At 44.3% G+C, this 25714-nt stretch overlaps 1 protein-coding gene across 1 annotated transcript; it reads right to left on the bottom strand.

The window, feature by feature from the left end:
* On the bottom strand, window positions 1-25497 carry CAPN6 (calpain 6). Its single transcript, XM_057717973.1, has 13 exons — window positions 25356-25497; window positions 18885-19064; window positions 9533-9664; window positions 8284-8492; window positions 7580-7772; window positions 6829-7022; window positions 6495-6572; window positions 6211-6397; window positions 4454-4576; window positions 4073-4275; window positions 3381-3502; window positions 2532-2668; window positions 1-1621 (listed from the first exon to the last, which is right to left on the bottom strand). The coding sequence occupies exons 2-13, from the start codon at window positions 19047-19049 to the stop codon at window positions 1439-1441; spliced, it is 1926 nt and encodes a 641-aa protein (XP_057573956.1). The 5' UTR covers window positions 19050-19064; window positions 25356-25497; the 3' UTR covers window positions 1-1438.
* Window positions 25498-25714: the final 217 nt, after the last annotated feature.

The raw sequence follows: 25714 nt of genomic DNA, 5'->3' as shown, positions 1-25714 counted from the left end.
TTTATTGTGGTTTGGATTATGTAAGGCAGTGTGGTGAAGGCACTGCAGAAGTTAGACTGAAAAACATGGTAGGAAAAGGAGCGAGCTAAAAAACCTACAAAATAATTTTTTAAATGATCGCGTGCTGGACTAGACTAAGTACTACAACTATGTCATTTTATCCATCATTGCAGAAGCGTTGAAATATTTCAGGAGGTGGAGGGTGGGGGATGGGGAAAGGCTTCATGGAGGAGGTGGCATTTTTGCTGGGCCTTGAAGGAGGGGTAGAATGTTGATAGATGAGATGGAGGGAAGAACATTTCAGAATGTCTGACTCTAGAGAAAATTCGGTAGAAGGACTGAAGAAACAAGAGGGCAAACAAACACCCCTGGGGAGTGAAGCTTCCCAACTGGGAGAAAAGCCTGAGGGGTCTCAAGCCCCCAGGTGGGCCTTCAGTACCAATGATATTAAGAGGCACAGGACAACGGGCTTGTTTGTAAACCTAGCAGCAGCAGGAGGTTTCACATTGCAGTCAGGGGCCCCAAACTGGCTGGACTATGCCTGGATGCAGTCTCTCATCCTTTTATCGTCTGTGGTCCTAATTCATCCTTCCTCTTGCCCACTGACTGCCTGAATGGTAGTTCGTGCGCGCCCACGTGCGCGTGTGTGAGTGTAGGTGTGTGTGGATGGGTGGGGGACCGAGGCTTTGTCTCCCACTGCAGCTTCTTCCACTATTCCCTCTTATGGCACACAGCTGGCTTCCACGGAGCTGAAGCTCGGGCCCTTCCCACTGCCTGAGCCTCTCGGAACTCCAGCTCTTGATTAAGCACCTAGGAAGCTTCCTCTACATGAAGGTAAAACCTACTGTGGGGGGTGATTTGGGTTAGGGCAGAACTACACTTTCCAGAGGTGGTTATTGGTGGTGGTGGTTACTGGTGGTGGTGGTGGTGATGGCGGTGGTGGCGGTGGTGGCGGTAAGGGCTGGGGACGTATAAACAGGCTCTGGCTGCTGGGACATCTGTAGTGTTCAGTCAGGAGCTGGGATGTCAGGCTAGACCTGCTTGGCCTTGATCACCCCTCCCCCTTCCTCAACATGCCCTACAGGGGAGACATAATGGGCACCTGAAAACAACAAAGATATCGGTAGCATATCCAGGCTGTTGTTGTCCTGCTTGAATCTCACCCCCAGAAGCCCCAGAGAGCTTTCCTTGGCCAACATCTGTCTGAGCTCCAGATAGGACTGTCACCTCCCCCTGTCCAGCTGCTGGAGGTATATAGGTTATGTAGCTACTTATGCTACTCGGATGGGGAGGTATGGGGAACTTATCAGAAGAAAGGAAAAGTTAATTACTGTGAATTTCTTTCTTTCAGAAGATTATGAATCTTAGATAAGATCTAGCATCTGACAGAAAATAAAAGGATGGCAAAGCTCTGTCAGGATCCCCTGGAGCTGGAGATTTAGAGCTCAGTGAGATCATCACTGGAAATAACCTTGAAGCTGATGTGGCCTTGTTTAACTTTGGCAGTTGGGCCACCCTTCTTACGCAGGTACAGGGACTTCAGATCACGGCAGTCACTGGGGTCAGCATCCAGAGTAACCTGCCCCAAGAACTGATCACAGAACTTTCGTCTGTTCCAGACCTGGAGAGACAAGTCAAGAGAGTGAAGATGAGCAACCCTCTGTGACACTGGACTTTGCCAAGTGGCATCTAGAACCTAATGCTGGGCTTTGAAAGGTCTGTTTAAAAACCAAGAGACTGGAACTTCCCTGGTGGCGCAGTGGTTGAGAATCTGCCTGCCAATGCAGGGGACACGGGTTCAAGTCCTGGCCCGGGAAGATCCCACATGCCACAGAGCAACTAAGCCCGTGTGCCACAACTACTGAACCCTGTGCGCCTAGAGCCCGTGCTCCGCAACAAGAAAAGCCACTGCAATGAGAAGCCCATGCACCGCAACAAAGAGTAGCCCCCGCTCACCACAACTAGAGAAAGCCCACAGCAACAAAGACCCAACACGGCTAATTAATTAATTTAAAAAACCAAAAACAAAAGGAAGAGACCATCTTTCCTGATACCTCTCTGGCTAAGGGGAAAGTAACTCAAAGAGAAGAGATGAAAAGCCAGCAAGATCAGAACTGAGCAAGCCAGAGTTCAGGATCAACCTTGACCTATGAGATGGTCACTGAAAGGCAGCTGGTCAGAAGCATTAAGTCAGAAAAGCAGCCAAACCATCCTGACTTAGCAGGATGAGGGTCATGTGAACTGGCACATGCTTCCCCACGTGGGAATTTACAGTACCTGTGTTAACATGTGTATCTGCCAGCATGTGGGCTTCTGCCCACGATGAAATAAACAGAGGAGAGGAGGTTTAGGATGGAGATTCATAAGGAAGTCAGTGATTGTGCCCGGTGGGAGGTGTCGAGTACAAAACAAACAAACAAAAAGCCAGGATAAGCCTTGCTCTGTATCCTAGACATCTGTGAGGCACTTGGGATCATCCAGTATCTGGTACTGAATATGAGCCACCCGAGGGTCCCTGTTCACATCCTTACCTGCACTATAATAGGAATGTCAGTGGTCCTTCTGTAGAAAATGGCCTGGGTGTCAAAAATGGCATGAACAGTATTCTTTTGGACAGGAGAACGGACTTCCTCCTTTCCACACTTGATGACCAAATATGGGTTTACAGCTGGAACAAAGTAATATTTATTTTTAACACAGTGATTAAAAGTCCTCTTTCTAGATAGTCAAGAAACTATCTCACTAAGTCTATTCTGGGACAAAAATTTTAGCATAACACCCGGATACTAGAATGACATAGGACCTTGGTTCCCATTTCCCTTTTCTTTTCGATACTATGAATAGGGATATAAAGATGAATATTAGGGCTTCCTAGGTAGGTGCAGTGGTTGAGAATCCGCCTGCCAATGCAGGGGACACAGGTTCGATCCCTGCTCCAGGAAGATCCCACATGCCACGGAGCAACTAAGCCCGTGTGCCAAAAAAAAAAAAAAAAAAAAGATGAATATTAGATGGCCTTGTCCAAAGACTTTTATATCCCATTTTCTCTTTTTCTAAATTGAAGTAGAGTTGATTTACAACATGGTGTTAATCTCTGCTGTACAGCAAAGTGATTCAGATATATATATAGATAGATACATTCCTTTTCATACTCTTTTCGACGATGATTTATCACAGGATATTGAATATAGTTCCCTGTGCTCTACAGCAGGACCTTGTGGTTTATACATATCCCATTTTCCTACCATGGTTGATAGCCATTCTCACTTTTCTACACTGAAAATACCACTGGAGAGAATCATTGGTGACCACCTTTTCTAACCATATATGCAATAAATGAAACTGCATTTTGCTTTCCCAGACACCCCTGCAGTTCTTACTTTCATTGGCATACTTCTTCTCCAGGCCCTCAGCACTGTGCACTGTGATCTGGGTGACAACCTTGGGGTAGCCACGAGCCAGATTCCAGCAGGACATCTTGGGCATGTCCAGAGTCAGCTCCCTGGAACATCAAAAAGAAGACACGTCATCCATGACGAATGCCCTTTGATGAGGAGATAGGCTCACCAAAGCAGACCTTGTTATTGAAAAACATGAAAATGCCAAGTGACCTAGCCCATTCCTCCTCAGACATGGCTTATATTTTCTGAGTATGTTTTCCTTTCCCCTTGCTTTAAGGCCCAGTGACAAGGATCAGAGTAGGCAGGGCTGGGGTGAAAAGGTAGCTTTGGTGACCCAGCACTCAGAACATAATAGAGGAGCAGTGAGGAGTGCCAGCTGTTTAAGAGAAGAGAGAGTCAGCCAGAGAACAGACGATAAAAGTGGAAAAGCTTAGGCTATAGGCCTGGTCTCCTTAAACGGCAGCTCAGAGGGCTGAAGCTCAGACCTCCACGGGCAATTTCTCACAACCCACCCCACTTTGAGACATCTTTCTCCCGCCATCATTTCAGTTAAATCTGACTTGAACAAGTTTTCCCTTTGAGTGTCCGCTTAGAGGAAGACGGCCAAGAGGGTTAGGACTGGAGGCAAAGCACAGAATAGGAGTTGGCAGGGCTGGCCAAGGCAAGGGCACCTGAGCTGGACAGGCACTTCAGAGAAGATTCTCAGGAGGAACTCGCTGGTGCGGCCATGCTGGAACATGGTCGGGACAAGCACATAGTTGCCCTTCTTCAGGTACTTGCTCAGAAACACGGTGCGTGTGTCAATATAAGTGGACGTCCCCGCACGCTCCTGGATGTAGAGGTGGTGGAGGCGGAATTTGCGGTTCACCTCCACCTGGAAATGCAAGAGAAGGAAATGCTCCATTGCACTCAAATCAGACTTTTGGCTTTGTAAGATCTTGGGTCCTCTACTTTCTTTATCCCTCGACCTTTCTTAATTCCCTTAACCCCAAGTCATCCAAATTTTGATGCTATTTCACATCGTTCTCTCTGGTCCAAAGGCCCATCCTCACCTTGAAGAGCTCAAAGCCGATGATGTAATTGTCGGGTCTCCCCATGCGGCGGTAAGTGCGCAGGTCCTTTTGCTGCAGAGACATGATGACCTTGTGCCCATCCTCGGGCACAGTGAAGATGTACTAAGGGAAAGAGGCCACCAAGGAGCTTAGTTAGCACTTCTGTTTCAGATGAGCCAGCTCAAATCTCAGGGAAGAAAACTCTACCTTGTGAAGCAGAGACTTGGATTATGTTCTGGGCTTTGCCATTGATCAGACAATGAGGCCTCGGATAATTCATTGACTTGCTAAATGTGGATCCTAATGCTTGTTTCTCCCTACAGCATTCAGCATGTGTTGAGAGAGACAACTTCATGCCTAGGCCTATGATGCCAAAGAGGATATGCTTTGTTTTAATAAGTTCTTGGTAGGATCTTGGGTTTGTTTTTTTTTTTCAATTGTCCCCTTGTTTTTAAAAGCTGTACACAGGAAAATTTGAGAATCTACAAAGACAGAAAGCATTCTTGCTTGACTTAACCTGACACTGCAGCATTCCCCCAGGCTAGCCTCCTGTTGCCAGCCCAGATATGTGACTTGTGGAAGGGGCTGGATCCATTTCCGTGGTGAATTGATGCTTTGCTATCACCATTTCAGGGAAGCTGCAGGCCTGTTCTAGAGACTTTCCAAACATCATCTGGGGAATCATGGTGCCACAGGAAAGTAAGACTAAAAGGCATCAGATCTCTCTCTCTCTCTCTCTCTCTCTCTCTCTCCTTCCTAGCAAGAAATAGGAAACAGATGCAGAACCATAGGCTCACAAGGCCCCCATAGGTCCATCCTGTGCAGACACTTAAACAGTGAAGCCAAAAAACCCATTTCCCCAGTTTGGTAACTGTGCCTGACAATTAAAGCATTTCCAGGGTTGTAAATGAAGGGAGGTGCTAATAGGAGCTTTCTTTTCTTTAGGGACAATTAAGGTGGAAGGAATGGAGAAAACTATAAGTTAAGTAAATCAGCCCACCAGCCTCAGTATCCTTCAAAATGGCCACCCAATGAGGTTCATGGAAAGAAAAGACACACTCATGTGTAAGGCTGTACTATAGTCAGAATTCTTGTCTCCTGTGGGTCAGCTCATCAGCACATTTCCAGATAAAACCATCAAAGTTACAGGTTCAGGCTTTGGATGTTTGGATATTTTTGCTTTGGGGTATGCCTGGGCTTGACCTCTAACATGTCACCTGGAATAGCACTGTAATGGGAGACGGATGGAATGGGGTCATTGACAGGGTAGCGATTCAAATCCTGAGAAGAAGGACCTGGTATTCTAGATGAGAAAAGGGAGGTCTAATGATGAGATCAGAAGAATCACCTGCATGAGAGAGAGGACACATATGGTAAACGTGCACCCAAGAGAGCAATTAGGCAGTAAGAAATGAAAAAGAATTGAGAAAGCGTCAGGGAGCAGATCCTTTCTCTCCAATGTGGGACCATCACAAGGAAGCAGGGAGTATCGAAGCATACCCAGCAATACGGCCAGGCAAGAGGCAGTCAGAGGAGGTGGCTTGGATTTGATAATGTTGCCAAGTCAGGTCTCTGCAAAGAGACACAGTCTGCTGTGCTTTACAAGCATCGAGCCAATCCCTATGCATCTTGGTTGCTGAATAGTACACAATAACCGCAAATGGGAGAAGTGATGTCAAAGAAATACTCCAAGATGAGATCTGACTTCCTATTGCCTTGATAACTTGAAGGCAAAGGGAAAAAAAATTGAGTCAAACCTGGGGATTCTGCAGGAAGGTATCACGGTTGTTATAGCAGCCTCCTGAACGGTTCATTAGGGGATCATCATCCACAGTCCAGCATCCCACCACCGATTCCAGCTCCTTGCGGCCAAAAATAGGGTTGTTCACATTGCGGCAGACATTCAGTTCATGGAAGTTGCGGCAAAAGTCCTCCAGGCTCATCCTGAATGGAAGGAGTGCAGGAAAGAAATGAAGATGGTGCTTAATACCTACCCGGGCAGTTCCACGTGGAGCCCTTAGCACAGAAAACCTCTCCTCACCAAAACTCTCCATCATCAGACATAACAAGCCCCAGGTTCTTGCGATCGGCTGCAGTCAGTTGCTGCCACTCTTCAGAACTAAACGCAAATGAACAAAAGGACAAGCCATTACGTTTTCCATTGACTTTCCACAGTAACCAGGATGCCAAAGGAACAGAACGCATGAGGACTGGGACAGCTCTGTCTCACCACCAGCTAAGTCACAGACCCCATGCCCGAGAAGGACCCACAGATGTCACTAAGCACTGACAGCCCACTAGCAGTCTGGAGGGATGGGATTGGGAGAACATATAGGGCTTTGGGGATGCAGCAATCAAAGTGGAAAGCCACCCACATCTCACTCCAGGGGCCACTCCATTCCTGTCTTCCCAAGGGGTTCCTCAGACGAATCATGTATAGCTTCTCAGTACTGAAGACTTCCACAAGTCTTTCGCCAAGACGGATCTTGCGAATATCAGTCATGGTGTAGGTATGGCCCTTCAGTAGACCCCAGTCAGTTTCAACTTCTTGTTCCTCCTGATTGGGAAACTGGGAGCAAAGAAAGATACATAAAGGCACAAGAATCAGGAGGCCCAAGGCTCGCTCCTCCTCTTCCTTGATTGCTTTACCCCAGTATGGTTGAAACTAGTTCTTTTATGCAGATAGAAATTTGATCCTCCCACCTCACTTGACACAAAGCAAGCCAAGGAATGGAAATATGGAATTTAATATAACAACTCAGGCAATTCAAATGACTCCCAGTAGTACATTGGTAGGAAGAGCATTAAAATTTGATAGGGCTGATTAATTCTTTGAGCAAACAGGTATAACCGCCACACCCAGGAGCAGAGGCAGGAGAAATAATTTAGCAGAGGCCGTTTACATCAGCTCGGATGCTGCATCGGCCCCCAGCGGGATGACTGGTACAAAAGGATAATAGGTTAAAGCTCCTGAGCCTCTGCACCAGGGCTCAGTGCCTATTGTTAGCTTTCTGAGTTTCATACTGACTTGTCCTGGATCTCGAAGGGTAAGGGTGATATTCCCCACTAAATGTCGTGGTCTCCTCTGCCAGGAGTGAGTGAAGAGTGGTTTTGGTGAGTACAAACCTCAATGGAGCAACAGATCAGACCTCCTTTGGTAAATGTTTTGTACAGTTCTCCAAACAGCTTGTACTTCTCCTCAACGAGCTCAGTGTATCTTCCCTTCTGCATGTCAACAGTTTCAGCCAATGTGCCAGTGAAGTCCACGATGATATCAGTCGTGGTCAGACCGTCGAGGGCTTCGTAACAGCCAAGCAGCCTGGGGGCGAATATGCAAAGTTATCTTTGTAAAAGTATTTTTCCAGGTCAAGGACATCTTATTCCCCCAACTTAAAACAGTCCTTGCCCAGGCGGCCTTTACCAGCTAGCTTTTCTCTAGGTACAAAATGAGAGATATTTTGAGACTTTGTCAGATTTCTAGGTCTAGGCTATGTTATCTAGGACAGTCCATGCAGAAACTTCTTTCTACAGGTAAACATTAGACAAGGAGAAAATCTGAGGCCATAATGCCATGTGATCTGTAGATTAGCAGCAGGAAGAGGGCACCTGGGAGCAGTAAGGGTTTAATGGAAACTGGAACAGCTGATTTCTTTCTCATCTGGAATTATGGAGGGCCAGGCCCAGGTCCAAAGCAACGCCTTGGATCTGACTGATATCCTACCCAATTTAAAGCCCAAGGCTAAGCTGGGATAGCATGAGCTCCCAAGGACAAATGTGACCTTCCCTTCCTTTTGTATCCTAACCTCTGATTAGCCAACTGCCCTCCTTACTTGGCATAAGCTTTTTCCAACAGAGCATTCCAAAACTCATTCATGGAGGTGGAGAAGGAGAAAACAAGATCTCCATTGATGGTAGGCAGCAAGTCATCAATCACCACCTCAGTCCATTCTCCAAAATGCCAGAAACGGAAGCGAAATATCCCAGCATATTTATCTAGTTTTCGAGGGTCCCATTCCTGTTCCTTATGGTTGGGAATTGTCTGGAAATATAAGAACATTCAATCAATCAACTGTTATTCACCAGACCATATCCAAATATTGAGTTTACAGTTGACTCCCGGCAAATCCATGTGGCAACAGGAAGCACACCAAATACATTTGGTTTGGATCCAGGATAGGAAGTCCCTGGTAGGGCATTTTTTTCCCACAGTTTTGGCTTCCGTAGTTTAGTTTTTCTGAGGATAATATTACCATGCTTGCCCTGAATACACACAGGGTGACTGAGGGCAGCAAGTTATGGGTTAAATTATTTCCCATAGATAATCTACAAACTTGATCATGAGAAACTGTCTACACAAACATATTCATGGTTGCATATTTAACCAGACAAACAAGGCATTTTAAAAAGCAAAATCAATCAAAACACAAAGCCCCCTGTGGTTTCAGTTTTTAAAGGTCCATCCTAGGGAGCTTGTGCAGATTGTACAGACTGCAGACTTTATTCACACCTTGAATAAAATGACATTTGGGAAAGTGTTGTTTTTAAAAAACAATTACACATTCATCTTCTAAAATTGTTTTTCTGAAGAAAATGCTCTTTGTCCTGAGTCAACACTTCATTGCCTTGAAACTCTACCTAAATGTCAAAGGAATTTTTGTACTCAATAATTTATTAGAACTTTTTCAAGGATCTATTTCCATCTTTCTCACCTTTTCTTTTACTCATGTGTCAGTGACTTCCTGGCTCCCAGTGGCTTTTTAGCCCAGTAGGTACAGAGAATGCAAGTCTGTGGAGCTACTGAGTCAAAGTACTGCAAGTGACAAAAGATCAACTATGTGTGACAAAGCAAATAGAGTAAAATGTTAATGGTAGAATCTAAGTGAGTAAATGAGCGTTGATTGCAAAATTCTTTCAACCTTTTGTATTTGTGAAAATTCTCACCATAAAAACCTCCAATCATTAATACTTCTGACTTCAGGGATTAAACCATCAAAGAAAGTTACAAGCTGACTTTTCCTAAAGTTACCAAAGAAGACAAGAAGGTAGAAACCGAGTGAGATCCCACAGGAGGGAGAATACCTTTGTCCAGTGAGACTCCTGAACAGCCAAACAGGAAAATGCAGAGATCATTGGCTTGTGCCCCAGTCTCCCTTGGGTCAGCTGGTGGTTGTTGATATTACCCACAATCAGACGGGGGTCATCGCAGATGTCCTGTGGATACAACAGTTGGTTCTAAGAGTCTGGGAAGTATTTCCCATGGGTCCATGTGAGCTCAGCGAGGCAGGACAGACTTCACAGACGAGGTAAGTTGGAAAGATGACCAGGACTTCCACAGGTAGGAGAAAGGAAAGGTCGGGGGGTTGTGAAGACAAACACGAAACAGTAGATCATCAAGCCGCAGGGAAAAGTGTCACGTGGGGAGGTGGCAGGAGAAATGGAAGGAGAGGATGCAACTGAGACAGGATGAGGTGTGCTGGTGGGAGCCCTCAGACATCAGCCATTGTTGAGGTTTAGAAGAGTTTTCACGGCAGCAGTGAGCTTGTAAAGAGGAGAACGTGGGATTAGTACATTACCTTCTGATCCTGTTTCTCAGGATGAGATTTTTCTGAAGCACCTGTGCTCAGAAGGGTGACTGCATTTAAAAGAGAAGGGCTGATGGAGGTGGACATTAATGCTTCTCCCTCTCTAGGAAAATGAGTTAGGAGACCTTATGCATGAAGCTCTTTCCTAACATAAAGCAAAGGCAACAGTGGTGTCCATGGCAACAAGATTTCCCCACATCTTTGGATGAATACAGATGGCAGCAGCACGAATAGCAGGTGGTAATAGACCGCTTCTAGGAGCACTTCAACAGACACTCTTTTCCCACAGCAGATGTTCAGAACCTGGACAGAGTGGGGGCAGTATTTGTTTGAGGCGGATATGTGTATCTTTCCCCAACACATCATTAGCTGTGCCATTCCCACTGCAAGTAGGAAAATGAGGCCCAAATAATACAATTACAACACAAGATAATGAAGGGATTTTCAAAGTATAATCAATGCCTAAAGGAAGGATCCCCAGAATTTCCCTGGTGGTAGACAGAATAATTTGAATAGCGGTAGTAATGCTCACGTCGAAGCCTTAAGAATGACTAGAGTTAGCAGTTGGACAAGGGAGAGGTATGGAGGTATGACGAGCAGAGAGGCAGACATGGACAGAAGCATAGTCACATACATGACACCATATAATTGAAGACATGTTTGCATGACTCAGAGTATCAGCCCTTGCAGAGTTCAAAGGCAGGAAATACCAATGAAGTTTTGGGTAGACAGAGACAGCTTCGTGGAGGAGGCCGTTGGCCAATACCTTGACATTCTGCTTACCCAGCAGAAATAAATCCTAGTCTCAAATGGAAAGAAAATTTAGACATATATCCTTTAAAAATTATTAAATAGAGACAGCTATATTTTTCTGGTTCTCAAACCTCTTTTTTTTAATGGGCATAATTTTCCTTGATGAAGGGTCTGGTCTACAGAATGAAACATTCCATATATTCTTTAAAAGCCAAAATAACTCTGGAAGGGAATAGGCATTTTGGGCAAGGACAAGTCCAAACTGAAGATTAATTGGTCATCCCTCTGCCAAAAGGAGAGAGTTAGGTGGGTTGTCAGCTTTGGTTTTCTGGTCTTTTTTTTTTTACATGCACGTCTGGTGTCTCATCATTACTTTTTTGTCTTAGGAGAACACTTCTATCTTATTAAATTTTTTTCATGGGTTGGGAATTGCCTGCTTTTTCACTTACTGAACATAAAGCAGGTGTGTTGGGTGGATTCGATCCTGCTATTCTCTCTCTTCTGATTGTTTCTTTGCCCTTTCTAAGATGAAATGAAACAGTTTTTCCTTTCTGAGTCAGGCGTTACCATTTTATTTGTTGCAAGATGTAAAGTTATACGGTGATTTCTTGGACTTAGATGATGCATATAATAATTTCCAAGCATGAAAAAACAATAAAGTGAACACTGATATGTGGAAAAGTGTGCTTTTAAATTATTAAGGCAAATTATTTGCTGGTTTTATGTAGTTATTAGTGGTTGGGGTTACATTACAGTGTCGATTTTCTACAAGGCCTTCATTCACAGCAGGGATCTAGGCTCAGCAAACACTTTTGGCATGTCAACTTCAATTTAAGACCTAAAGAATCATGTAAATAAGCAAAAAGACATGGAAACAGAACTCAAATTGAGGAACTAGATAATTATTCTCCTGTTGACTAACCTGAATGTGACTATGTACATATGTATAATATATTGTGTGTGTGCATGTGCGTGTGTGTGTGTAAAGCTCTGTGTAATCATGGGAGGATATACATTTGGGCAAAGAAATCACCTTATTTTCCATTTCCTCTCATAAACTGGCCATGCCCCAGTTTTACTTCACCACTCTTTATACATGATGGATAGCTATTTAACGATGGGTTTTAAAAAAAAGTTAACAGTCCACAGACTGTCAAACCTGGAAAGAACTTAGAGACAATTTAGTCAACCTGGTTTTTTTACAAACAAGGAAACAGTCTCAGAGAAGGGCAGTAAGTTGCCTCTCCTGTCATTTAGCTAGTTAGTAGACGTACGATTAAAGATTTAGGTTCTTCACATACAGTTAGAGAAGGAACCTCTAAACATCAACTAGTTCATCCTTTTGCCTTTAAGTTTATCAATGCCCACCATGTAAAGGATAATACTGTGCAGCCCTTTGGGAGTGGAGATGCAACTAACTCTCTCAGTCATCTGTCCCAGTGTTTTACATCTCTGTGCTCATCTAAAATCTCTCCATCATAGTGGAAGACTGGCTTCACTCATGTCTTAGCTTTTGGTTCCAGGCTAAATATCGCCAATGAGCTTTAATCGCCTCAATTTCATCCACCAAATATGAATCAAACCCTTATGTATGTCAGCACCATGATGTGAAACATGGGAGAACATTTTCATTAGGCCACATTTTTTTTTAACCTCTTTAAGGAAGTGAAAGACTAGAAACAGCTAAGGAAGTAGAAAGGGTAAAGGGTAACAAGCCAATGCAAATCTCACAGCCAAATGGACTTTTTGGTGACAAATCTGAAAACAATGAAATGGATATTTATTGAATTTTCCCCTAGATTTGGACAACTGGATATAATTCCTGTGGGGATGAGGAAGCAAGGCTGGCGGAATTTTCCCGTAAGTCAAAGCTGAGATGCAGAGTGCAGATGGGACGTTTCAGCCCAAGCTCTGCTGAAATGCTAGGGAGTGGAGTTGGAGGAGAGGTCACAGCTCACACAGTCACATATTTGGGTGGCTTGAGAGGTAGGGAAGATTGCTGAACCCCTAATGGTTCCCAGCTGTGTTGGCATAGTCGACGTGATCCTCGAACTGGGCTGTTTGTCAAGGCAAAATCATTTCTTAGGGGGAAAACACACAACTAGGAAGTCGAGCATCAAGAAGAAATCCAGGAGTGGTCTCTGCATACCCCCATCCCTGAGCCAAAGCCTTCTATTGATACAAGCAAAGCAGCGTCTCTAGGAAATAGGTTCTCTTAGCTGAGCGTTGAAAGACCCTCCCATTGTCCTCACCTCATCTCCCTTCCCAGAGACCTCTGGTGGGGGAGGGGGGCATATAAGCCTTGGAGCCCCACACACATCACTCTATGTGGCTCTCTTTACACCTACCACATCCATATCTTTAGCAATTTTTTTTTTACACAGGTGAAATTTGCTGACAATAAACACTGAGGTCCAGGGTAAACCTCAAGAACCACAGTAAAGTGAAAGGCTGCCTAGAAAACCAGCAGCCAGAAGAGTGGAAGCACTTTCAAAAGTGCTATGGGCATTCTAGCAGTCCCATGGAGATCGGGACAGTGTGGACACTTACAAGTGAGGTCGGCCCTGCAGTAAGTACCTTATGACTAAGTCCAAGGCTCTAAGTCGTCCCAGAAGGCCCAGGACTGCCATTCAGGACCTGAGGGCTTTATCAGCTAGTCTCAGCAGCTGTTATCTTCTCCTTAGAAAACTGTACCATCTCCAGTCATGACATTTTTGGGTGGACCTCGGTTCAGGGACCATTGTTGGACCACCTACACAAGGAGCCCACTTTACTTGCTAAGGAGTTTTGCTTCTGCATGGCCATCTGGTCAACAGTAAAACATTCTCTTCCTTCCTAACTCCTCCAAGGAAATCTCAGTATGGAGCCATAGAATACTATCTTAAGCTAGACTCTGCTTCCAAAATGGACAAGCAAGTCACTACAGAATTACCTACTTGTTGGGCTTCCTAGGTGGCGCAGTGGTTAAGAATCTGCCTGCCAATGCAGGGGACACGGGTTCGATCCCTGCTCCAGGAAGATCCCACATGCCGCGGAGCAACTAAGCCCGTGCACCACAACTATTGAGCCTGTGCTTTAGAGCCTGTGAGCCACAACTATTGAGCCCATGTGCTGCAACTACTGAAGCCCACGTGCCTAGAGCCCATGCTCCACAACAAGAGAAGCCAAGGCAATGAGGAGACCACGCACCACAACGAAGAGTAGCCCCCATTCACCGCAACTAAAAAAAGAAAGCCCACGCACAGCAAACAAAGACCCAACACAGCCAATAAAATAAAGAAAATAAATATTAAAAAAAAAAAAAGAATTACCTACTTCTTTAAACCTTCAGACTTCTGCAAAGAGACTCCAGGTATAAATCCCAAACTGCTTTATTGGGAAAAATCTATATATCTGTGCAATGGAATACAGTTCAGCAATAAAAAGGAACAGATACATGCTGCAAAGTGGATGATCCTGGAAAACATGCTAATCAAGTGAAGCCAGTTACTTTCGTGATTCCATTTTAAGTGAAATGTCCAGAATAGGCAAATCTAGACAGAAACCAAAAGTAGATTAGTGGTCGCCTGTGACTGGGTGGGAGGAGGGCTTTACTCACCGCAAATGTGCATCAGAGGTTGTATTGGAATGGTGCAACTGGTCTAAAACTGGATTGTGGTGATGTTCGCTCAACTCTGTAAATTTATTTTAAAGAATCCTTGCTATGTGTACTTAAAGCAGCTGAATTTTATGGCCTATAAATTGTACTTTGCTAAAGCTGTTCACTTTTTTAAAATTCAGAATCTAAAATAAATAGGGTAGATGACAAGGGTCTGGGCCTCTTCAACTCTCTTCGATTGTGTCAACAGCAAAAAACACTTTGGACTATTGACATGGAGGGATGCGATCTCTGGGAAGAAAAAGAAATTCATGAATAGTCTAGGCCAAAACTACTCTACAGAGGTGTCACACTCAGCTGGATGTTGGAAATTTCGATTAGCACAAAGAAAGAAATGTTCCCTCCTTTACCAGTCTCTCATATGCAATCTCTCACCGAGACCTGTGTCTTCTGCTTCTAATGTCTCCTCTCAACCTTTTCCTTCAATTCCCCCCACCTTTGCTTTTATCCAGAACCTCATCAGCCTCTTCTCACCCAAGGTAGAGAAGGGTCCCCCAGGGAGGATATTCCCTGATGGAAGACCTGCGCAAGGGCAATGGTAGTAGAGGCTGAACTCAGAACTTGACCAGGAGAGCTGACAGATCTTGTGCAGGTGCCCTGGCTTTCCCCACAGCTGGTTGTGCAAATCCCCACAAGGCCTTGCCCCATTTCAGTCGGAGAATATCTGTGCCTGACTCGAAGACATGATTGTAGCTGGGTATGAGTCAGTCAGGAAAAAAGCCAGAGGCAGGTAGGAGGGGAGAGTCGCTGGAAAGAGCTGGAGAAGAGATCTTCTGTGGGAATTTGGTGGCTAGATTTCAGCCTAAAAATCCTACCTGCTGTCTTAGGATCACACTGTAACTCAGTAGAACTCAGCTCTTAGGATTAGCTAAGACTTTATATGTTGAAGGGCCAGGAGGACAGGAAACCCAAGGAGTACAGGTCTCAGGCAATACACCTGGGTACCCGGAAAGCTAGGCCAGTAGCTGGGGTCATAGGACCAATGGAGGTGTTAAGGAGAAAGATTTTCCTCTGAAGGGCATGGGCAGATGAACTGGCATTGAACAATTGGAAAACACTCTCCTAATCCCGTCTATCTAAAGTGGCATCGCAGGATGCAGCAGGGAAGTGGCAAGTGGGAAGAAGGGGAGTTCAATCCTGCCCTAGGATGGTGAGGCCTAATTGCAGTCGGTTGGCTCAATTAGCAGTGGTGTTTACAGACATGGAGGTTTTTCAACCCAGGAGGGGGAAGAGACAGAAAATATCAGGTTAATCGTGCTTGTTCCATTTTAGAGACTTCAGAAACTAACCCTGTTTGAGTATGAGGCTAGGTGGCATGCGAAGGGACAAGATGTCTGTAAGCTTCCCTGCAAGCCAGGATCTCAACCTTGCCCATGAGGCGGGTGAGTCCGACGACCCATCTGATCTTCCTGAGCCAATTTAGAGAGGCCTGGGGCTGTCTCTTGGCTTTCCTGATGGGAGGCCAGAGAACTTTGACGTGATTCTTGACCACAGGCTTGGCCTCCCCTCTGGCTGAAAGGGAATCTCCAGCTTTTTGAAGAGACTCAGATGGTGGTGCAGATTCTTGTTTTTTCTCTACTCCCCGCAAGAGGCCCCCTCCCCAACCACGCCAATCCACCGTGATCTCCTCTTCTTCAAAACCCTATATAATTTACTATCTGCATGCCTGAAAATAGCATTTCCTCTATCCAGCATTAATTTATTATTTAACTCTGTGATAGCTCAATATCCATCTCTTCACCTAGAATGGGAGTCCCTCACTGCAGGCCTTGTCTGTATCTTGCACAGAGGCTGGCATAGAGTAAGTGCTTGATAAATGTTTCTCAACTGACTCTCCCTTTGGGCTTAATTAAGGCTAAGCTCAGAGTACGCTCTCAAAAGGGAACGTATGGATCAGTTAATGAATGTACAGCATCAACACAGTGCGGAGGAATGTGAGAGCTCACTGGAGGGAAGCTACCTATTTCATCAAAAGAGAAACGAGCAAATCTATCTCCCTGACATGGGTGCGTGGCAGAGTAAAAAGTAATATAGGCTTTGGAATCAAACCTGGATTCAAATCCCAGCTTGTTAGCAGTCTGACCCTGGCAAATTTCTTACCTTCTCTCTGAGACACAGTTTCCTCATCAATAAAATGAACATAGTATCTACCTTTATTTTTTACACCAGGAAAAAAGAATTATACCAAAGTGGTTTTTAAGATACCTATCTTGCTAAGCCATAGCGAATTAGGATGAAATGAAAAAATGTATTAGAAAACTCTAAACACAGTATCTGGACCCATAGTAGGCATGTTCTAAATACTGATTCTTTGTTCTACCCATCCCCATTTACCCTCTCTTTCTGACACCCCCTCACCTTGGAAGGGGTGTCTCTTGCTTCAGAGGCAAGATGGATGATTGCCGTGGTTAACTTTTTTCCTTCCCTGCTAATCCATTTAGGATTCAATCCACAGAATTTGGAAGATGAAGGCAAAGGACAAAGGACTGAGCCAAGACGGAGGACGGAGGATGTGTCTAAAGAGGGGCCAGTACAGGACGCACTGCTGGCTTGGGTCACGTGTGGGGAATGGCTTCGTGTTGGCTTGAGATTTTACTGCCCATCAGATCTCTTGCCACCTCCTCCAGGACCTCACCCTCATCCATTATTCCTTCTTTCTTCTGCATCTTTAACCTCTTCTTCTTTACTACTTCCTCCTTAGCCTATAAATATGTTCAAGTGTGTCCTACTTGTAAAAGACACCCTCCCCCAGAAAACCTCCCTCAATTTCCTGCCTTCTTTTCAGCTGCTTCTGCCCTATGGATCTTCTTTCTTTCATAGCCAACCATCCAAAGTCAGTGGTGGCCCTCATTATCACCATCCACTCGTAAAAGAGACTCCCAAACAGCATATTTCTTTTTTCCATGCATTTTGGGGGAAAAAAGTCTTACCTCTCTCCATACTGAATTAGTGGCTAGTGAATTCTGCTCGTGTTTTCCAGATTTGTACTGCAGGTCAGTGATCTACAGGGATGTCAACAACTGGAGGCACAGAAACTCAGCAGCAGTGTAATCCTCCTTCTGATGGAGAGAACTTCTCCAAGTCGTATATTCTCAGTGGCTATCATACTTTATGGGCAAAACTGGAGACATGCCCTTTGAGTCACATAGGAAATAAAAGCCTTGACGTGACCCATGTATCTTGGCACCCCCTGGTGGCAACCTACATAAACCGAAGTAGCTCTTGAAAGAACTCCCTTTAGGAGTTCAAGCTGTGGAAATTGCAACTAAAAAGTGATAGCTTGTTCACTGAAGAAGGCGAACCTTGAGTTGCTGACTGAGATGGTGCATAATAGTGCATTAAAATGTGCATCAGGAAATAGGATCAGAAGGTCTTCAGGATATTATGAAGGTCTAAGAATGTGCATTTTATCACAGCCCTTGGTGGCCTATATACCTGGTCACCCACTTTGGGAAGGAGCACAGGTTGAATATCCTTCTATCTAGTCATATCCTTTATCTATAACCAGATTACTATTCTCCAGATTCCAACATCCTGTCATTGTGTACACTGACCTCCCATTCATGTAGGACTTGTAAAGGGATTCTGAGACTTGTTTTAGAGCCACAATATACAAATGTTCCACAGTAGTTCCATAGTAACTATGAAAAGGTGGTGAAAGAGTGACAACCCTACTTGGATCCCACTTTGCTAACCGTGGGAGGATACAGACCATCCAAAGAGCAGCAAAGAAGTCTCCCTCCCCCAAGTCAAACTCCATCTTGTCCCTGCTAAGTTCATTTCATTTATGCTCACCATATAAGGAGTGTTTCTCCTCACTGGTCTGAGATTATCTTGAAGTTGCTGTCATAGGTAACTCAGGAAAGAGACAAGAGTACAGTCGTTTTTGAGGTACCGTATTTATGCAAATGAACTTCCAAACGAAAACAAGCATGGTATATCTCTTTTTCGTTCTTTCTAAATTACTAAGTCTGATAAAATGTGACTAAAATGCAAGATTCCTCAACTTAGAGCCATTTTACAGTTGTCTGCTGGGAATTTTTAGGGCAGGGAAAATATTCTGATCCTGTAATCATGGATCTATGTCATTATACATTTGTCCAAACCCATAGAATGTACAATACTAGGAGTGAACTCTAAGGTAAATCATGAGCTTTGTGTGATAATGATGTGTCAGTGTAAATCCACCAGTTGTAACAAAGGTACCACTCTGAGAGGGGGCATTTGTCAAAGGGAGAGGCTCTGTATGTGTGGGGGCAGGGAATATATGGGAAATCTCTCTACCTTCCTCTTAATTTTGCTGTGCTCTAAAAATATAAAAAGGATATTATGCTAAACTGGTCTATCCACAGTGGGCTATGTGAGTGAAATAGTGGACCAAGTAGATTTATGATGAAAGAGATCAAGAGGGAGACAGAAATTGAAACAACAAAGTTACCTGGGGACGTTTCCACACCACCTTCCCAGGAAGCAGTCGGTTGTAGAAAAGTGAATCATTCTCGGGCAAAAAGGTTGGATCACAGAAAAGTCTACCATCCCTGATGCATTCCTGCTTCAGTTCCTGGTACTTCTGGTTTTTGAAGAGCTTCAGAGGAGGACCCATAATGTCAAACTATGTCTAGAATGAGGAAATCGTTGTTATTGAAGGAAGAAGTTCTCAAGTCTTTTAAAGATTACCTGAGATTAGACAGGCATCATCCCAGCGATTTATTCACAGAGCTAGGCACCTCAATTTTAGCTTGAAAGGAAAAGTCACCATTTTTAGGGAAAGAAGGGCCCAGAGTCTGCAATAAATTAGTTTGGGGCTTGGGATAAGGCATCTAAACCATTTCTGGGCCTCAGTTTCCTCATCTGCCAAATGGGGTAACATGGGCCTTAACAATCCTATCAGAAAAATAGACAATAAATGTTAAGATTGCTAGTTAAACATGAGTCACTATAATTTACAGGGCAATCTTTCATTCAAGCACAGAACAACTCTAAATGTGAAGAGAAAGGGAAAAAACTGTTTTACTATATTCAGAATAATTTGGTGCCCTGAAGGGCCACACACTTTTTGCTCGAGGGGAGAAGTAGCCCCTTCACTTCTAACAAGCTCTTTTACACAATTCCTTCCCTTTCATCATTAAAGAGCTCTGCATTTTTATTGCTGGCCAGGAAGACTAATGCAAGAAACAGAGCTCAGCAGATGGCCTCCAAAGACAAGGAAAGATGGAAAGAGTGTCCGTGTTTTTCTTCTTCAAAGTCTACTGGGCAATCATTTGCCCGTGATAAAAGGCAGGCTCCGAAATTCAATTACACTAATTTGGTGGACTATAGATTCTTAACCCATGGCAATACACTGTTGCTTTCTTTTCTTAAAAAAAAATCTCACGTGGCTAAATAGAGAATTAATATAGTGGCTCTTCAGGCAGTGTCTACCAGACTGCCCCACACTCAGATGCTCATAACAACTGGGTTTTATGAGGGTAATTTGAAAGGCAAATTTGATTTTAAACAGCTTTGGGGCGATAATAGGGTTTTCAATGCCTTTGCTTGATTCACAAAGATAGATTTTTAATGATTTTAATGCTCCTCTGATGACAGTCAATTGTAAATAGAAGGGGGTTGTAAAATTTATATGCACCAAGTATTTCAAAAACATTCTAAGGATAACTGTCTATATTCTATGATTACATGAGGGTTGAAACAAAAAATCTGGCTAGCTCAGAGGGTCTGCTAAAAAAGGGATGAAATTTGAAAAAAAGGCTAATGAATTAGCACTTTAAAGAGTATCTGCATAGGTAACACAGCTCAAAACTCAGTTAACAATGAGGCAGTTGCTATTTTATAAAAAAGTGTAATATTAATCAGACCTCTCTACTATCTTATTTCACGTTCCTTCAGTATTACACTGGAATGCCTTACAAGTAAAGAAGTCTCCCCATTTGAAAACCATAAAAAATTTAATTCGATGTTATTTGCAACCTACAATATATGTAAACAAACTTACGCTTTCTCTGAATCCAAGGAATAAGAAGCCAAAAATAACCAGTTTTTCCACAGTCTTGTTTTTTGGCAATTGTTTTTCAAATAGAAGGCTACGGGACACGGCAAGTATTGAAATGCTTTCAGTCATCAGATTTAAGTCTGTCCACGGGTTTTAAATATTAACGTGTATTTCATTGTATTTGAAATCGTGGACAGTATCAGTAATAGTTTTCCTTTAAGTAGCATCAGAGCCAATCTGAATGTCTGCCCAGGCTCCTTTCTGGAGCCTTTTACAAAGGAACACCAATTTTCGCATGTGCTCAAACTTATAACAAACACTACTGTGCCTCTTGCTTTTCCTGGAAGGTTGGGTGGATTGCCAGAGGCTGGGGACTGCAAATGGGGGATCATCTGGGGCAATTAGGATATTTAGTTTGCCAAAGCCTCCTAGTCCCAGGACGTTTTGGATAAATGAGTATTTCCTGTTCTTGGGAAGGCCCTCTGCCCTGCCAGTCTACCTTGTTACCTAGTCAAATGGAGCAGCAGGCAAGGAGCCTGCAAAGGGGATCCCTGTTATATAAAGAGGCCTGTGTAGAGATAGAAACAGCATCAATTGAAAAGAAAATCAAGCTTGATTTTCAAAACCAGTATGATTCCAATCGACTTTGTCAGAGGCAGAACATACAGCAGGTGCAGATAATTCAAGCCTTTTGGGTGAGGGCACATGTATTTTGGGGGCACACAGGGAATAAGGAACTGCGAGCTATTAGCCTCAAGTTTGAGAGGCTTGATTAGAGTACAATTGTAGTCCCACGCCCCGTCGGACTTGTAGAGTAGAATTGCCCCCAGATTTCTGACTAGGTAACAGGAGAATTATCTTCCATTTGCTGTGACCTTGGTTTCTTTGTGCCTCAATGTTCTCATCAGGGGAATGCGGTTTTTTATCCTGCCCTCCTTACACTACGGCTGTCCCTAATGAGAGCGTTAGTGTACAGGTGTCTTGAATAAGTAGAAAGGGCTCCATAAATGCAAGATATACACTGTAGCCCTCTCACTGCCTGGCACAGAGTAGGCACACAAACATCATTCAGGAAATATTTGTAGAATGGATGAATGTCTCCTGTAGAAAATTAATGTTTGTGATGCAATTTATTGCTTGCAGGGTGCATTTCAGCTCACGTTCTCTTCATGGCAGTCGTGTTTCGTAGATGTTACCGGTGCCCTTCATTTTGTATCCGCAGAAATGGGAGCTCAGACAAGGGACAGCTAGAAAATGGCCGAGCCAACTCAAATCCTGGTCTGTGTGACGCCAGATTTAGTGTACAGCTTTCTATCACACCCCACTGCTTCTTTTGCTCACTGCCTTCTTAAAGAAGGGATTTTTTTTTTTTTTAGCTCAGACGTGGAAAACCCTCCAAAGCAAACATGATACCTAACTTTGAGGCATTCTGCCTAGAATTTATTGCCATGGTGGCTATTGAAAAGGTCCTTTATTTCCATGGTTGGATGAGCATGGGAGAATCCGAACCCTTCACATCCCAGGATTCATCAGTTAAGTCTCAGCAAACTTTTGGAAACTCAGAAATATGTCTTGGGTTTGTCATCAACAACTTGCCCTGTCAGGACATAGGAGAGTGGAGAAGGGAATCTTGCTTCTTTGCTATCTTACTGTACCCAGCTACGAAGACAAGAGAGCCTTTAGGTTGAAGACCACATACAGGAAAGTCGGGAAAGAGAATCGAAGCTGGGGCTTTGCGTATCAACCAGAGAGCCTCCAGCTAACAAAGAGAACGTGCACATTTAAGAAGAGGGACCTTGCGTCCTGAGGGCTTGTATTATGAGTGGTTGGGTGAAAAAGAGTGTGGAGTTTTATGTTGACATAGTAGTCTTAGGCAGTATTATTTGAGTAAGGATTCTCCGTGGAGAGATAGAGTATGAAGAAGGCCCTGTGGGCCAAGGCTAGTGGGAGGGCTGGCTCCAGGGTGTGGTGAGTTAGGAATTGCCAGGGGAAGTTGAGGGAGCCTGCCACGTAGAGCACGGGGGCCGCAGTTAGGAGAGGGAGCTTTTCAAACTCACCGGCTACTCACTGGACTGGACAAACTCGCAAGAGGAAAATCGCTTGTTCTTTACCTGTGCGTCAGCCTTAGAGTAGAAACCAGATTTTGCTCTAAAATGTGAAATCTGCCTCAGTTTATTCCAGAGAATTATGATCTGATAAGAAGAAATCCAGTCTGAGGTTTACAAACTGCTTTCGATTGGGGTGAGTGGGAGGGGAGGGGAGGGCATTTAAGGGAGAGAGAGGGAGAGCACAGGGCCCCCTGGGGTGTTGTTCCTGGCCGGTTTCTTGTTTTCCCCAGTTTCCCCCTGTGCTCCACTTGGGGCAAAATTGGAGGTCAAAGCAATTAGGCATTCGCAGAGCAAACTGAATACAGAAGACTTAACTCTGCCCTGGCGTGAAGTAGCAGCCACTTTCACCACAATCGGCGGTCCCTATCCTCACTCCCGGGGGTGGTGTGATGAGAGAAACGGGGCTTGGAGAAGGAGAAGTAATAAAAATTCAGCATGCACATGTTACACAGAGAAGAGTGCTTTCCATGTCTACACAGGCAGAAGCGCAGTCACACCTTAGGGAACGCATCTACAGGGGAACGTATGGTTCTTCAGCTTCAAATTGTTGGCCAGATATTCTGGGGTCTGAAAGGGACCACAAAAGTCTTCTGATCCAGCCTTATATAGGACACATCTACCCTGCCCAGAAAGAAGACCCTGTTCAAAGAAATTCCACGAAAAAGGAGTGCACAATTTCCTTTAATTCCATTGTTGCGGAACGCTATCAAAAAAATAAAAAGCAATTCAGAAGCATAAAAAAGAGCCCAGGTAGTCAGGAGTTCAAGGATCAAGTTCCAAATACCACCATTTAGTGTAGATAACATCTCCGTCCTCAGTCTCCCCGTAAGAGCAATGGGACTAAAATGGCTGCCCCCTACACCTCAGGGTGTTACTGGGGACATTTAACAATGTTAGGAATGTGAACATGCTTTTTAACCATTAAGGATAAGACCAACGTAGGGCAGTAGTATTAGGAAACGCTCGTTCTAAGCAAATTAAATCCCTTTTCTGTCCTTAGTGGAAAATGAGGAGATTTGATCACACACGTTAAGTAAGACACTCACAAACATTTGAAAGACCAATATAAAATGGCCCCTCTGCCTTTCAGTACCTCCTCTCTCTTCCCCCTCTCCGTTTTGGCTGATTTACCCCACAACCCTTTTTATTTTTCCCTCTTGGCTTGAATAAGCCAATCCTATAACTTTGATTTCATAGCCTTGTGAAAATCGAATTCCAGTTTTTCTAGAATGCTACACTGGATGGACGCTTAGAGATAGATCACTTCGTCCAATTCCTTGCTTTTACAGGAAGGTGAAGGGACTTGTCCAAGGTTATATAGTTAGGGACAGAGCTGCCACTATAACCCAGACCTCCTGATTCGTTTTACCACAATTTAAAAAAAAGAGGGGGGAGGCATGCCAACACAAAACCTCAAGACATTGCTTTTGAAAATTCTCATTGTCCTCTTCTTACAAGAATACACTTAGGAGTTTTGTTTTTGAATTGCTGTCAGAAGGTGAGATGATTTCAAATCAAGGCTAATCAAAGAAACACTGTTTGGGGGTCACAAAGGGGCTTTTTCTGCTTTTAATTTAGGGACTGAAAACTTCCAAGGATACAGAAAGCCTGCTTTTTAACCTGTTCCTGATTACACAAGTGCTTAGACGTCTCCCTCGCCTACTGAGGACTCCAAGGATAAATAAAGAATGCTATTCAGATCCAAAGTATTCATACACGCACACGCGCGTGTGCGCGCACACACACACACAAACTGCAAGAGGAATGCAAGTTAATTAGCCATCCCCCACAGAATCTTTTTCTAAATTCCTTCAGACTATAAAATGTCCTTAATTTCACAACAAAGATTAGCAACTGAGACATTAGTCGAATTTCAGTAAGAACATTAATTACAAACCAGGATGCTTTATCCTGAAGCAAGAAGTGACTGTCAGGATGGCAGAATTTGCTTAATTTTCTGACATGCCTTTCACCATATTTCAAGCTCCAAATCTTCAGAACCAAGTTTTAATCGCAACGCTCCACGCCTTTTGCCACCCCGTTCTCACCCCAGCCCGCTCTGGCCAAGGAGCCCACCTAAGCCCCCAGAACAATGTAGTTGAGGTGGGGGCGGATAGAGCCCCCAGCTGCAAACCAAAGTTTAAACCAAGGCAAGAATCAGAGAAAACCAGAACCAGGCCAGCCCGGGGCTGATCATGAAATAGCCAAGATCAACCTGTCATCAGGACAGGAGGACCCCGGCTCTGCAGACAGGACAGACTGCTGCCATTCCCTCCTGAGCAAAGGTGTACCACCCATGCACCCCCCTTCCAGGGCTTAAAGACCTTCTGCACACAGTGTGGCTCCAAGATTCTGCCTGCATTTCAATAATTTGCCCACAGGTGGAGGTCAGCAGAAGCTAGAAGAAAGTGCTGGCAATGTGGATTCTCCCTCTCACACTCACCTCCCAGGTTTGTCCTTCCTCACCAGGTACTGTCAGGAACAGAAGACCGAAAAACAAAAACAAACACAAACGAAAAAACAAAAACAAAAAACCCAAACCCATAAAAACCTTAGCAGATATCACCAAAAACATATCATGGCCAGACAACCACAATTACCCCTTAGACACCCCGAAATAAGCAATCCAAAATTCCATTAGTTTTGAAGTTTCCAAAGTGCTATTAACGCGCATACATTCGATCCAGAAAGACCATAAAATTATAGCTACGGAGTTTACCTATAAAGTTCAAGTTTCTTCATTTCGTTTAGACACTAAGCAATCCAGCAAATAAAACTGCAGGATGAGTTTGCGAATGTCCTCTCTCCTCACCTGAGTTATCCCAGGAGCCTTGCTGCTGCTGCCGCCGCCTCCGCCGCCGCCGCCGCTGCTCTTAGCCAGGTAACCCCTACAAAGTCTGTTCAGTCAGTGCGGCTGAACAAAGATTCTGGCTTTCTTAACCTGAAAACTATTTGGGCTGTACCAAGCTCTGCTCACAGGGGGAGGTGCCTTGCAGAAAATTCAGGAGTCTTTGCCCCGCCTAGCAGTCAGAAACTGATCCAGAGTCATGAGGAAAATCTGGAAAGCGCCCCTACCAGATGTGCAGACGGGATGCCCACTCCAGATCCACCCACCAGCAAACTGAAAAACCCAGGAAGTCACGCTTGAAAGCTCTTTCTGTTCCAAGGAGA

The sequence above is a fragment of the Hippopotamus amphibius genome, chromosome X (genome assembly GCF_030028045.1).
Source record: "Hippopotamus amphibius kiboko isolate mHipAmp2 chromosome X, mHipAmp2.hap2, whole genome shotgun sequence".
NCBI lineage: Eukaryota > Metazoa > Chordata > Mammalia > Artiodactyla > Hippopotamidae > Hippopotamus > Hippopotamus amphibius.
Note: the sequence above shows the minus strand (reverse complement) of the source record. Positions and strands in the feature narration are given on the sequence as shown.

Excerpts from the sequence above, each read along its gene's own strand:
- CAPN6 (XM_057717973.1), bottom strand. The coding sequence starts at position 19,049 with ATGGGTCCTCCTCTGAAGCTCTTCAAAAACCAGAAGTACCAGGAACTG. Across the intron at positions 7,773-8,283 it reads TTGGAAAAAGCTTATGCCAA|GCTGCTTGGCTGTTACGAAG; the intron begins GTAAGGAGGGCA and ends ATTCGCCCCCAG. Across the intron at positions 4,276-4,453 it reads TCGGCTTTGAGCTCTTCAAG|GTGGAGGTGAACCGCAAATT; the intron begins GTGAGGATGGGC and ends TTGCATTTCCAG.